Source organism: Neomonachus schauinslandi, chromosome 13, assembly GCF_002201575.2.
Source record: "Neomonachus schauinslandi chromosome 13, ASM220157v2, whole genome shotgun sequence".
Taxonomy (NCBI): domain Eukaryota; kingdom Metazoa; phylum Chordata; class Mammalia; order Carnivora; family Phocidae; genus Neomonachus; species Neomonachus schauinslandi.
The window spans coordinates 25264205-25279465 of NC_058415.1; the positions used below are offsets into that span (position 1 = coordinate 25264205).

General features: G+C 42.8%; 1 protein-coding gene across 1 annotated transcript in view; it reads right to left on the reverse strand.

Moving 5' to 3' along the window:
- SLC28A3 (solute carrier family 28 member 3) overlaps nucleotides 1-14840 on the reverse strand; it is a 53197-nt gene extending 38357 nt beyond the window's left edge. Inside the window, exon 1 of the mRNA XM_021677935.1 lies at nucleotides 14763-14840. Within this exon, the coding sequence (XP_021533610.1) occupies nucleotides 14763-14840 (78 nt within the window). The remainder of the gene's footprint in view (nucleotides 1-14762) is intronic.
- Nucleotides 14841-15261: the final 421 nt, after the last annotated feature.

Sequence of the window (15261 nt, forward strand, 5' to 3'; positions counted from 1 at the left end):
CCCGGGACCATGACCTGAGCCGAAGGCAGACGCTTAACGACTGAGCCGCCCAGGCGCCCCTGGCCACTTTTCAACTATATCTAGGCTTCGGTCATTTCTCAAACAGGATAGTGGGCCTCCCACCCTACAGACTGGTTTTAAGTAGATGCTCTCCTTTGATAGCAGGAGTGGGCCCTCCTGCATTTGTGGACAAGTCTTGTCTCCATGATTAGTCTGGCGCTTTCTCTTGCAACCATGTCTGCTCCACTAACTTGGTCTCTCCCTCCCACGGTGGCCCTGATTCTACCATGTGGCTTCCATTTCTCAGTTTTTGTGGTTGGGATTTCTCTGCTGCAGACTGTTTCCCTGTGCCGGGGAGCCTTTCTTCAACCTTCTTCACAGAAACTGCTCTGGCCTGGTGTGCTCTGGCTGCACGACTGGCCTTTCCAAGGGGGCATTAATGGGCTTGAGCCTGGGGCGAGAACGGACACCTTCACCCCTGGAGAGACTTTCGTCCTGGCCTTTGATGGGACAAAGATGATGTCACTTTATGACAGATGGGAATGGCCCATCAGGCAAATATGATGTCGATAAGGACTCTGAAAAGTCGCTATGAAGATCTTTACCTGGTTCTAGAGCTTGACACTTCACAGCAAGTTTTGTGAAGTGTTTGCTAATCTACCTTGGCTGGAAGGCTTTGTATCACCAGAACAGATTTAGATTGGTGATCATAGTTGTTTATTTTCTTATGTGTGTATGTGTCTATTTGTCTATGTATGTATGTATGTATGTATGTATCTATCCTTCTACCTCTCTATCTTCACATTTCTGTACACCTTTTTTTTTTTTTAAAGATTTCATTTTTATTTTTTTTTATTTTTTTTAATTTTTTTTTATTTTTTTAAAGATTTTATTTATTTGTTTGAGAGAGAGAGACACAGCGAGAGAGGGAACACAAGCAGGGGGAGTGGGAGAGGGAGAAGCAGGCCCCCCACCGAGCAGGGAGCCCGATGTGGGACTCGATCCCAGGACTCTGGGATCATGACCTGAGCTGAAGGCAGACGCTTAACGACTGAGCCACCCAGGCGCCCTTTATTTTTTTTTATTAGAGAGAGAGAAACAGCATGACAGGGGAGAGGGTCAGAGGGAGAAGCAGGCTCCCCGATGAGCTGGGAGCCCGATGTGGGACTCTATCCCAGGACCCTGGGATCATGACCTGGGCCGAAGGCAGTCACCTAACCAACTGAACCACCCAGGCACCCCATTTCGTTACATCTTTAAAGCAATCTTTTGAGAAACAGTCAGTGGGATATATTCTGAGGAGTGATGCCTGAAAAATTATGATGGATGTCCAAGTCCCAAGGCCTGTGGCAAAAACGGGACTGTGATGTCATTTGGAAAACTTGGAACTGTGTAAATCTGTATCAATCTATATTATACCCCGAGCCTCTAAGCCGAGAAGACAGATTCTCTGTCCCCTGTTCTCTGCTGAATACCACGTGCGTAACACAATGGCAGGCATGGAAGGGCTTGGTAACTGTTTTGCAATGGAAAGATATTCCTGGGGGCTGCTAAGCTCGTTAAGAGTGCAGCTAAAATAGTGTCTGCACAACTGAGGAGAGACAGAATGGTACAGGACTGCTTTCTCTACTTCTCCAAGAAGGTTACTGTATGTTCTAACATTCTAAGCCTTAGATGCCTAAATGAGGGTGTCAGAAATATACCTCCATTTTTTTTTTTAAGCTTCAAGTGATCAATTTAACCTTTCTGTGTCCATTTCTATGGACATGGAATGGGACAAGATTGGAACAACTGTTTCAAATAGTGGCTTAAAATTCAAAAATGCAACAATTAGATCAAAAGAAGTGGCTCACCATGAATCTTAGAATGACTGCTTTCAGGAATATTGGCAAATTATCTATATTAATTGGTGCTGCATTATGATAAAAGGCTGGGTCCCATGGTCATTTCTGGGTTCATGTCCAGGCTTAATTTCTTGAGGCCGTGTTCACCACTGTATAGGAGCATAGCATTCATTACCTACCTAGTGCCATGTAGAGTAATTGACTTTTGTCAGTTGACGTTTATATTAATTTTATGGTTGAGTTTGCTACTTACTTGCTGGCTTTCAGGCATTTATAGTCACTTTGTTCTCTGTGGTTGAAATTTGGCATGCAAGAGGCAATATCTGTTTGGTGAATCTGATCTTTTCACATTGTTTGGGAACGTCTCCCTCTTTATTTATTTTGTACATTTAAAAGTCTACAAATGTCAAATATTTTAAGGCCATTTTCTCTATAATGCTTCCTCCAAATTGCCTGGGCTTTGCCTCGGAAGGATTGCATTTTCAGAGGCGGTATCCCAGAAGCCTTTGCTCTTTGCCTATTGCACGTGACCCTCTTGGCTCAGGTGGCCTTCTGCCTCAAGTCTCAGGTTTACGGAATCCTTAATGTAGTTCATGGGCACTAGCTAGACCATTCCTCCCTGAGATGGTCCTGTTTTTCTTATGGGCCTGTGTGGGGTTATGGACTGGGTTAAGGAGGTGACCTGGCCAGCCTTGGTTCATTATCACACTTCCCTGGCACAATTCTCTGTCACCTCTGAATGCTCTGAAGGGAGCTTAGAATTGGGTGTGAGGAGACAGGACCACAGGACACTGGTAACATTCTCCCCTTGTGATCTTTGTGAGCCAGGGGCAAATGGAAACCCTAAGTATAGGAATGTAAGGAAAGGCACGGTTCTACATCCAGTGAGAGAAATCAGAGGAAGGTTTATAATGATTAGATTTATAAAAATAAATTGAAGCCTGCAAGTACTCATAGAATATGGTTTCCACGATTTTCCTGAGGATTTTAGCTGAATATAGAGGAAGTGAAAAGTGAAGAGGAAGTGAAGTTCACTTCTGTGAGGTGAAAAACAATGGTTGGATGGGTACAGAACAGATTATAAGCATATCAGTTGTTGACCCTAGTGATCTCATGGCCGACTGGGCAAGGCCCAGCATCACATGCGAAGATTATACTCCATATCGCCAGCCCAAGAAGAGGTCAAAATTCAAAATTCAAAGTACAGTTTATACTAAATGCACAATACTTTCACAACATCATCAGATTGAAAGACAGAAGGGAGGAAGAACTTCAGCCAAACAAAAGATTAATGAGAAATTATGGCAAGAGGAATGATAGTATGTTTTGAATCTATTTAATAAATTAAAACCTTAATCCAGGGATTAAGATTCCAGAACAAATTACAAATATTTTAACCCCTGACAATGTAGAAAAGATACTCAGAAAACTTACTTGAAGGAGAAGGGACAGAAAAGGTAGAAGGTAGGATGAGTATGCCAATTTTCTTATCTTTTAATTTCTGGAAGCTGAAAGAGATTATAAGCAGCAGTGTTTAAGAGGGAAAGGTAAATGCTAAAATATATATTCAGCTAAAATCAAGTGGTGAAAAACCCCAACAAGGTCCAGTGGCAAGTTCTTATAAACTACCTTAATTTCAGTGCCATGGATGTAAATTATATTTGGAGGTATTTGCGACAGATACCAAGTTTTTTCTCTACTTGTATATATTAACTCAACGTGGTGAGGGTTCTTTTGCATCTTTCACACCCATTTCAAACAAGCAGTTCTACCTCCTCTTGGTCTGTGGAATGGAACGTGCTCTCTCCCTCTCAGGTGTGGGTAGAAGTCTTCCCTGTCCATCTTCCACCTGGTGCATCTCTTAGTTTGTGTTTGATAATGTGTGATTTCAGCTTGGACAAGCTATCCTTAGAGCAATAATATGACAATGCCTGGACTCCTTACTTACTGGGCCAGACACAATGCTCTGCACTTCCCTCCACACTATTATACTTCCTTCCTTCCCTTGCTTCTCTGATATTTGCAACTTTATCAATTTTTTATTGCTGTGAAACCAAGATTTCATAGATAAACATCCTTTCTCATCCTGTTAAAAACCAGTCTTCTGTCTGAACTTACAGGTTGCTATGGTCGATGTTTGTGTCCCCCCATAATTCATCATGTTGAAATTCTAACCCCCAAAGATGAGGGTATTAGGAGATGAGGCCTTTGTGAGGTGCTTAAGTCATGCGGGTGGAGCCCTCAGGAATGGGAGTAGTGCCCTTACAAGAGAGGACCCACAGAGACTGTAACCACTTCCACTGTATGAGGACCATACGGAGAAGGCATTGGCTATGGGCCCTAGAATGCAACCATGCTGATGTCTTGTTCTGGGACTTCTAGCCTTCAGAACTGTGAGAAATAAATGTCTGCTGTTTATAAGCTGCCCAGCCTGTGGTGTTTTATTGTAGCAGCCCAAATGGACTAATGTTCCATTTTCTTGCCTTATTTGGTCTTTGACCCATTCCAATATGGCTTCCACTCCTACCACTCCATGGAAATCACCCTTCCCAAAGTCATGGATGGTTTTCATGTCCTTAAATCCAGTTTTCCTCATACACAATGGGCCACTTCCTCCTTAAAATACCCTCGTCCCGGGCTTCTGTGATATCACACCTTGCTAGTTTCCTCCTCCCACCCAGACTTCTCCCTCTCCTATACTCTATCAGCCTTTCTACTCAACCATTAATGCTACACAGCAGTTCCTTGGGGTTCTGTCTTAGGCATTCTCATTCAGTCCTCTAACAAATATTTTTTTTGTACATCTACTATGGGCTAGAGAATGCTGTTGCTGAGCACTGAATATATGGTCCCTGGTGTCAGGGAATTTAGAAGAGAAGCTGTCAACCATAAGTTACACAATTAATTATTTTACTGTAGTCATGATAAAGACTGAAAAAGTTCAACTCCTACACATTGTAATGCTTTTACAGATTAATTAGAATGAACTTAACTGTGTCTGAAATTCCAAAGATGCAACCCCTTTAGTCATGGGGGAAACAGAAATGTTCTTAACAGCTAAACGTCTTCTTTTTTTTTTTAAAGATTTTATTTATTTGACAGAGAGAGAGATAGCGAGAGCAGGAACACAAGCAGGGGGAGTGGGAGAGGGAGAAGGAGACTCCCTGCTGGGCAGGGAGCCCGATGTGGGACTTGATCCCAGGACCCTGGGATCATGACCTGAGCCGAAGGCAGACGCTTAACGACTGAGCCACCCAGGCGCCCCAACAGCTAAACGTCTTCTTACAGTTGAGAAAAAAATAAGGAAACAAGGATATAATCCCTTTGACTCTATCAGTTGAAACTAAAGTTCTTCTTATTCTCACTGCCTTCTCTGATTTGTTTTTAGTAGGCAAATCTCCAGTCTGTCTAAAGGGATCCAGGGTGATAATAGAGCTCTCTTTTTTTTTTAATGTGAAATGCATTTGATGCCAAAGCCTGAATCACCTCCAGGATGAAGCCTTGGTTTCTCGGGCCTGCCTTACTCTTGTGCTGTTTTGGGAAATCATTGTCACTTCCTAAGTATTAGTCTTAACCTTGAATCAGACTATTTCATGCCAAAACAGTTGATAGTGAGGCATTAAAGAGAATACATCAGTGTGCCATACACATTTGAATTTGTTTACATTTGGAAAAACGTTGCTTTTTGACAATTCCTAAAATCACTTTTGTTATCAAGCACATCTTTCCAAAGAGCATTGACTAGATGAGTATAGATTAATTAGAAACACATGGAAAAAATTTGGAGCCTATAATTTTTTTTTAGAGATGCATTTGACTAAATAAGAAATGGGTCTGAATGAACCAAAGTATTTGAAAAATCACTTTATAAAGTCTTTTTGAAGAGACACAGGTGCTGGGAGCCAAGGTCTCTCAGTCTGGCAGGGACCCAGGGGGGCTTGTGGTTCACATTTGGCTGACATTAAAACAATTGAAAGTTGCCTGTTGGTGTCTTCCATAGTTTCCCATCAGTAGATTCTAGTATCTGCTATATGCAGAAGCAGACTTCACACCTGGATTTCAAAGTTTGGTTTGGCCCCTGCACCAGAATAGCATCCCCACCTAAATGGTTTGGTTAATGGTTGCTGATACCTGAGCATTTGCTAGGTGCTAGTGCTTTCTACTAATCTCCCCATAGTCCTATGATGTAGGGTATTAGAACCTATTTTTGGATGGGGAAATAGATATGGAAGTTAGATAACTTGCCTAAATGGTAGGCCTGGCAGTCTGGCTCTGAAGCCTCAACTCTTCACCCAAAGAACCTATGTTTTGCCCTCCTCATAATGATTCAGTATGTGACTTTTAACCACCCACCCCACCCCAGTGTGGCTTTTCTCGAAAGCTCATTCCTTTCTTCCCTCTCCACTTCCTCCTTAAGAAGGGGCCCCTTGTTATCTCCAGCCAAGGTCAAAGTCACATGCAGTATAGTCAGTTCTTGGGCCATTACAGACCACCTCTTATTCCACCTGTGCCTTTTAGATTCTTCCACTCCTACTTCTTTCTTCCCTCGTCTCTGACCTCAAGACCTCATGCTCTGAGGAGGAATGAGGAAGTAGCCCTGTGGGTCAACTGGAAGCCTAATTTTGCTGGCTCCTGGAAGTGTCTCTTGTTGCTTTTGTGTGCATCTTTGTCTCTCTCTCCCTTCCTTGCTGGACCCAGCATACCATGGACCAAGACCTTTGCTCCCACCTGCTCTATCTGCATGGGTCTGGCCCTCAATTAAGTAATTTCTACTTCAAACCTTCCTGGGCAAGTTAGATCAGTGCCTTCTAACCAACTTCCTCCTTGCAAATGTTTCTAAACCTATGGACTCAGGTGGAGGAGAAACTAGGATGCAGTAATTTGAATTAGAAAAATAAAAATTATTTAAACGCTAGAAAAGTTGTAAAAAGTAATATAATTCAAAGGGAGGGACACTGACAGGGAAATAGGACCCACAGAAGAGGGGGGACAGCTGTACAACTTTATAGATTGTGCTGTCTGGAACTATGCCATGCTCCCAAAGTTGAGCAGGTGGAGAGAGTAAGGCAAGTAGATAGTCCAGAGCGGAGAAGATATGCTTGTCTTGGCCCCTTTTAATCTATGACTGACACTTTCTCATGGTGCAGAAAGCCTTGCCTCACATTCATGGGCTGTTTTCTGACCATGTTTCATGGAGAAGTTTATACCATTACTTTGATTACCACTCCTTATAATCTGGCTGGATGGTTTATTCTAGAATGTTCCTGAGTCCGCAGAATACAGAAACTCAATTTTATTTTTTTATTTTTATTTTTTTCAGGTGATTTTAAGTGACCAGGATTCTTTCTCTCTCTCCGTCTCTCCCTCTGCCCCTCCCTACACCCAGGATGAGAATTTTATTTTATTTATTTATTTTTTACTATGTTTTAAACCTAAACTTATCACTGGTCTTAGATTTTTGGGACCAAGGTTTTGAAATCAGCGAAGAGTCTTGAGGTGAATCAGAGCTGGCCTCTCATCCTTTCTGGCTCTCTCTTTACCACTTTTTCTGTGCCCCTGCACATGCATCTCATACCTTCCCATTCAGGGCCTCGGCTTCTCCACATAGTGTGATACGGAAAAAAACAGTTTTTGACATGGTAACTTAGGGAATTATTTGTGCCCTACTGGGTATTTCCTTCTGCTTAGCATCTACTGAGTAGGTGCTCAATATATATATTTGTTGAGGGGCGCCTGGGTGGCTCAGTCAATTAAGCGTCCGACTCTTGATTTCGGTTCAGGTCATGATCTCAAGGTTGTGAGATTGAGCCCCATGTGGGGCTCTACACTCAGGAGGGGTCTGTTTGAGATTCTCTCTCTCTCTGTCTCTCTCTCTGCCCCTCCCTACCCCCAGTGCTCTCTCTCCCAAATAAATAAATATTTAAAAAATGTATATTATTATATAAATTATTATATAAGAATTATTAAATATTTAATTGTTTAATATTATATATATATATTTTTTGTTGTTGTTGTTGAATGAATGAATGAATGAAAGCAAGCAAGCCTGTAAGTATTCATTGGGAACATTTGGGAAATATTCCCCACCTCCCAATCTAGGTGAGACCACCTTCTCATGTCATGAATAGCACTTTTTACAAACTATGTTGTGCTGATTTGCCATTGTTAACTAATTTTAACCAAATGGTAGCTGTTTCCAGCTTTTTCATAATGCCTGGCACAGTGGCAATAAATTTTTGTTGACTCAATAAATGACACACTTTATGTCAAAGAGTTTTGACTCTTGGAGGGAAAGCAAACAAAGCTTTGAATTTACAGAACTGGGAGATTGAAAGGAACATTGAGACATGCACAGGTCCATTTTCCTGCTTCCCAGTGAAACCATTCCTGGTCATCATGTACTTTGTTCCTGAACACCCACAGGAGGCTCTTTAACCATGTGACTCATAGTATTTTCCTAAGAAACCTCTGTCTTTATTTACTTCCAGAAGACATAAGACACGTATACCATCTTTCTTGTCTTTTCTCTCTCTCTCTTTTTTTTTAAATTTCCTTTCCAGGAAAAAGAAAGAACAATTAGGCATGCCAAGACTGTAAGCAGCTTCTGGGTCAAACCTTAGCCCACATGTGGAGTAGAATTAGATGCCTCTGAATCCAGATCCCAGCTTTGAGTGAAAATCATACTGTACTATGTGCGCCTAAATCTGCAATCTGAAGACAGAATTCCAAACTTCTGTAGCCTGATGGAGACTTGGGGCTCCTGCTCACAATAATCTGTTCTATGTAAAATTCCAAATGCTCCCACTTCTGATTATTTTCAGTTTGACCAATGACACTTCAGCTAACATCCAGGGCCGGCTTCTCATCAACATCAACAATGTCTGGATGAAATGGGTCAGTAGGTGCTACCACCTTCATTTTAAATTAAGAGATTGTGAAAAAAATATGTAAATAAAGTAAGGGACTGTGGAGTAAAGTAAAAGATGAAATCCCTAAGTCCTTCCCCTCTGAGGTGTCATGGAAGTGCCTTGGGTTCTAGCCATCTAGGTTGTTAGAAATAAATCTAGATATGATCTGATTTGAGGAAAAGAGAGAATTTTTTTTTTTTTAAATTTCCTGCACAAAGGCAATTATTGTCATGTGTTTTCTGTGTTTTAATTCACTTGTGGAGGAGAGAAGCATCTCGATAGTTCTGGCCAAGCTTGTCTGGAGTTGAGTTAGTGGAAACTTACTCAACCACCTGGTGTGATTCATGTGGCCCTCCCTCAGGGGGTTAGAGAGAAACAGTGCTCTTCCTCTTTACTTTGCATAATTACTTCCAACCTCTGAACTTCTCTATTCAAATGATCTGTGCCAAATATTCTTGCACTTAGATGACCTCCCAAATTTTGACCTCCATTGAAAAAACTCTTCAAACCAGACTGGCTCACCAGGCAATTTAAGGAGTAGGTCAGCTTTTCTCTGTGTAGAGTGGAGGCACATTTCCCATCTAGTCCTGTCTCAGGTCTCACATAAATGGGTCCCAGCTCACTGACGTCAGAGCGAGCATGGGCTCTGTGGCTCTGAGGGCCACCAGTGGTAAAATCGGTGCTGACTCATAGGCAGCAGGCAACTTAGGCTGGGTTTCTAAGGAACACCCTTTAGTAAAAGTATTCCTTCACAAATTGCCTGAATGTTCACCCTTAGGAATTCTGAGCTTTATCTGACCTCTCTTGCTGTCAACTTTCCACTCTCCGTCTTCTCTGGATCCTTCCCCCAACTTGGAGTTTGGAAAAATCTTTCAATTGCCCTATTCTAAAGAGACTTACCCTAAATATGGACACTTGATAAATATGGCATTTGTCAAGTGGGGAAAAGATTTTTTTTTTTAAAGATTTTATTTATTTATTCATGAGAGACAGAGAGAGAGAGGCAGAGGGAGAAGCAGGCTCCCAAGGAGCAGAGAGCCCGATGCGGGACTCGATCCCAGAACCCTGGGATCATGACCTGAGCCGAAGGCAGACGCTTAACCATCTGAGCCACCCAGGCGCCCAAGATTTTTTTTTTTTTAAGTGACGCTGAAATAATTGGATACCTGTGTAGAAAAACAAAAACTTGATGACCACTTTACGCTATACATAAGATCTCATTTCAGGGGGACTAGAGTCCTCAGTGTAGAAGGCAGCAATGAGCTTTTGGAAAATATGGGAGGGTCTTTATGATATTGCAGGGCAGAAAAAGATGTCTTAAACAGGATATATAAAACAGAAACACTTGATAAATGGGACCACAATATAATTACCTTTTGTGCATCCAACTAGTAAAGAGTGAAAGACAGCTTAAGAGGGGTAGAAGGCATTTGGAAAGCATATAACTGAAAAAGGGCTTGTATTCAGAACATTTAAAGAACTCTTTCCAAATCAGTAGGAAAAAGACAAAATCCAGTAGAGAAAATGGGCGAGAGACTTGAACAAGTATTTCATAAAGTTGGCATCTAGTGGCCAATAACAAAGTTAAATGAAAATGACACCTCAATGTTACACTACTTACTATACATCTATCAGAATCACTGAAATTAAAAAGACATATAAATATTGGTGAGGCTCTGGAGTAAAAGGAACTCACACTGTGGATAGAAGTGTAAATTGGTAAAACCACTTGGGAAACCAGTTTGGCATTATCACTAAAGTTGAAAATATATATGCATTCCCAATGACCTAGCAGTTCCACTCCTAAATATAACGCCAAATAAATTTGTTACATATGCATCGGGAGACATGTCTGAGAGTATTTATAGCTGCATTTGTTTGTAGAAGCTCCTAAAAGCTCCAAGCTTAATGACATAAATGTCCACCAACAATAAAATAGATAAATTGTGCAATGTTTATGGAGAATACTGTGTATCAATGAAATTGGATGAATCAACTCAGTTACATGCAAACAGCATGGCTGAGTCTCAGAAATACAAAACTGAGCAAAAGAAGTCAGATACAAAATTATTCCTCTTGCCCAATTCCATATAAATGTTTTAAAATAGGAAGGAATCTTCTTGTAATTTTCTGTTTATATAAAATTTAAAAGCAGGCAAAAGCAGTGCTTGGGGATTCATAATTATAAGTTAACATATAAAGCAAGGCAAGGAAGTAATTACTATAAAGTTGGGATCATTGTCACCCCTAGGGGTGAGGGGCAGTTGTGGCAGATGTGCAGGATTGGGGCATCCGACCTGAGGGATGGCGATGTCTTGTTTCTTGACATAGATGGCACTTTATAATAAGCTGTCTTTGATTTTGTGTGTTTTTCTGCATGTTATATTTCACAATGAAAAATTTATTTTGAATAAAAAAGCCCCCTGTCTACAGCCCCAATCTTGCCTCCCCTGAGCCTGTCTCTCTCTTCGATGCTCTGCTCTCCACCAGCGGGAGGAATATCCTCTCTTCCCTTATTTTCCCCTTTTCTCAGCTCCCACGCATAACACAAACTGTCCCCCATCCCCACCTCCGGTCACCAGTGACCTCTTGGTCGGCAAATCAAATGAACTTGTCTTTGCTGCTGACCTTGTAGTTCTCTTTTCCCTTGGCTTCCCCAGACGCTTGCCTCTCCTGATGCTGCTCCTCTTTCTCTCCCCATGGCCTCTCTGCTTCATTCTCTGATTGCTCCAACTTCCCAACTCCATAAGCACTGGGGCTTCCTAGGTTTCCCCCCTGCTGGTCTCATTCACGCCACTAGCTCATGGCTGTGCTAACGGCCCCCAAATGCATGATGTCCCCTTCCAGACTCCAGGTGTGCGCATGCCTAGAGCTTCCTGCCTCCTCTTCATCTTCATCTAGGGGTAAGGAATCACCCTAATTTCATCCAACAGGCCTCAAAATGAACTCATGGTCTTCCTTGCTCCAACCCTACTTCTGGATTTCCCGTCCACATAAAGGGAATCACTTCTAGGTTGAGCTCTCAAGCTAGAAATGTTGACTTGTCACTCTTTAACCTGCCCCAGCACCAGGACCTATTATTCTTATGTTCATACTGTGTGCTAGGCACTTGCTATGGTCTGAATGTGTTCCTGCCATCTTCCCCAAATTCCTGTTTGGAAAATCTAATGCCCAATGTGACCGTATTAGGTGGTGGAACCTTTGAGGTGATCAGTGTCCTTATAAAAGACACCTTCTGCCATGTGAGGACACACAAGAAGACAGCTGTCCAGGAGGAAGTGGGTCTTCACCAGACACCGAATCTGCTGGGGCCACCATCTTGGACTTCCAGGCTCCAGAACGATGAGAAATAGATTTCTATGTGTACGCCGCCCAGTCTGTGGTATTTTGTTATAATGGCCTGAACAAACTCAGACAGCACAGTTTTTAAAAATAGATATTACATACTTTTTTTCCTAACATATTACCATATTACCTCATTTAATTCTCTCAACCCCAAGATATGATATTATCATCCTACTGTACAGAGAAGAAAATGGAAATATTAATAACCAGAGCAGCTCTTACCCCACCCTGACTCAATGCTAATTCCATGGCCAAGGGGGCCTACTTCCAGTATTGGTATTTCTGCCCAGTGCTGGTTTCCACCATGATTATCATCCTACCCTCCTAAATGCTGTCCCAGCCACACACAAATCTGGGACCATTTTGTCCACCCTCAGCAGGGCTAGTAGAGTACTTTAATAACTTGATAGTGTAAATTCTGGTCGATTCTTTCCCAGTGACTTAGCACACATGGAGGCCGTGTGATCTGGGGCCAGCCTGCCCCCATCCCTACTCTCCAGCCCCAGCTTTTCATCTTCTCTATCCCGAGCTCACGTGTTCTTTCAGGCTCCTGGGCCCGTGCGGACAGTTTTCTTTGCTTGCAGTGCTCTGCCGATACCCCTCCCTGTTCAACTGGGAAATCCCTGCCCATCCTTTAAGCCCTAACTGAGAGACTCCTAGGTCAGCCCAACGCCACTTGCATATGTATTTACAATGCACTTGGTGCCAACTTTTAGCATTGTATTTTGTTTTTGTTTTATACCATCTTACAATTGCTTATTGGTTTTTGCCTGCTTTGCTCCTGGAGGGCAAGAATAGTGTATTATCCCTTCTTGAACGGTGTCCCTTTCCAGTAGTGGTCTTATCAGCGGGTGGGGGGAGTCAGTGGTTTTGCTGAATAAATATGTGTCTGTGGAAATTCTTGTCAAACAGCAAGCATTGGAAGAAATAACCTGGTCACTGCTTGTTGATGTTGGTGTATGGTATTCTGCTGGGTTTGAGACATGGAGATGCTGGGTTTGAGCCCTGGAGATGCTTTGTTTTGATAGAAGAGAATGAGGGATAGAAAACAGGGCTACCTTTGGTGGATGTGTGTCCTCCTCACTGACTGGGCTGCCAGTTGCTGGTGACATGGACCCCCCCCCGCCTCCATTGCAGACATCTTTGTCTTGCTGTCATACTCACTTTGACTCTATCCCATTCAATCCCTTCCATTCTCTTGAACCATAAAAGGCCCTTGGCATTATGCTTCTTTTCTCATTTAACCCTTATGAAGGGAATCAGGATATGCCACCCCAAAATATACCACTTTAGCATGAGAGTTATTTTGAGCTGAAAGCAATTGAGAAAAAGCAGACCCAGAAAGAGCTCTTCGGTCTTCCTCTCTCTGTCTAGAAACAGGACATGACTTTCCCTGTGCAGGTGTCCCGTCTCCCATAACAGAAGGAGGACAACGACTCTTGTCACTGGACACAGAGATGATACTGGGTTAAAACTGCATAAACCTCGTATCAAACCTATCTTCCATTAGTTTCTCCTATATATTTCCTGGTCACTTTCCAACAGCCTATTGGCCCTAAAAGCCCCATCTGTCTCTCTTTTTTTTTTTGTCTAATCACTTCTCCACAATTTTTTGCTCTCTGTTAAAATGGTATATAAGCCCCTGAGTCTTACAGCTTCTTTGAATTTTTCACTTCTTTTCTGTGAAGTTGCATGAACATAACATTAAAAATATTAATAAAATTTGTATGCCTTTCTCTGGTTAATCTGCTATTTCCCAGTTTAATTCATAGACCTCAGGTGCTGAATCTAAGAGGGTAGAGGGCAAGACTTTTCTTCCCTTACACTTATAACCTATGAGATGAAGATCACTGCAACTACTGTATAGACAACTGAACTGAAGCTCAAGGAAGTCACAGTAATTTGTGGATGGAAGACTTAGGACTGGTGCCAAAGCCCTTTAACCTTCCTCGTTCCTTTCTTGGCTAGTGTCTAAAAGTTTGTTTTGCCATTTTGGTGACCCTGAACCCCAAGAGGTTGCTGACACCTGTTTGTGTGGGCTCTTGTGTCAGCTTAAGGAAGGAAACACAGCTAAGGACATCTCTGAAAAATCCCCATCCCAGAGCGGGTCAGAACAGCCCAGTGTGTCCCTGGGACAGGACTCCTTCCGGGTCTCTGCGGCACCCAGCCCCGAGGTCAGAGGCATTAATCACTCAGTGGGTTTTGGTTGATGACATGAGACTGGTTTGCATAACCTGGCTGCACTGGGGCGGGCACCCAGGCCACCATCGGACAGGGACTTTGGGACCTGGTGTAAGAGAAGGAACCCCTCCAGGGCTCACTACATCCAGGATCTGGATTCTCCCCATTCTCTCTGTTTTACCAGCTCTTTGGAAAATACTGCAGGGCCTGCAAGCCCAAAACAAAAGCCAGAGAAGGTAGTCTTGTTTCTAAGTGACAGGGAAAGTCAGGGATCAAAACAAGTTCGATTAAAAGAGACTTTTCAGGTTTGTCAGCCCGAGAAGAACCCAAGGAGGAAAAAACAATAGGTTTAAAGAGTTTCCTGAGAAAATCTTATTGCGTTTCAATAACCCTGCTGCTTTCCTTCAGAAACTTGCCAGGGTGGTTAGAAAGAACATTATTTCCATTGACTTGGTCTTAAACACAAGATAAGATGTCCGCTCACCTGGAAGCTGGTGTTGCTGTAGCCCTCAGCCACGGGGGCTGTCATACTCTTCAGCTCTACAACGTTGTTGCTGCTCATGGAATTGGCTGGGCTCTGAATTCTTTTCAGACGTCTGCTCTAGAGGTTCCTCGGTAGCTCTGAAGAGGATCACAGCCTCTGCTGATGTCAGAATGCCACATGCTGTTTGTGGGAACCTGGGCAGGGATTGCATTTGCCAAGGTGAATCTGTTGGGGGCGGAACAAGAGTCATAGGTGGAAGGCGGGGAGGCTTTCGGATCCACCCATCTCATTAATCTTTCTGATGAGCCCTAGGATTGCTGGCCCGTTTTTACTCAGAAAAACTCTTGCAGTGCACAGAACAGAAAAGGATGCTTTCTCAACGGTCAGGAGGGAAATATCTGTTTCCTATGGGTGGTGGTGGGGACTAGGAATGGGGGGGAAGCAAGGAATGTAAGGGCTGCTTGCTACCAAATGACCACTATTCTGTGCTAGGTCCACG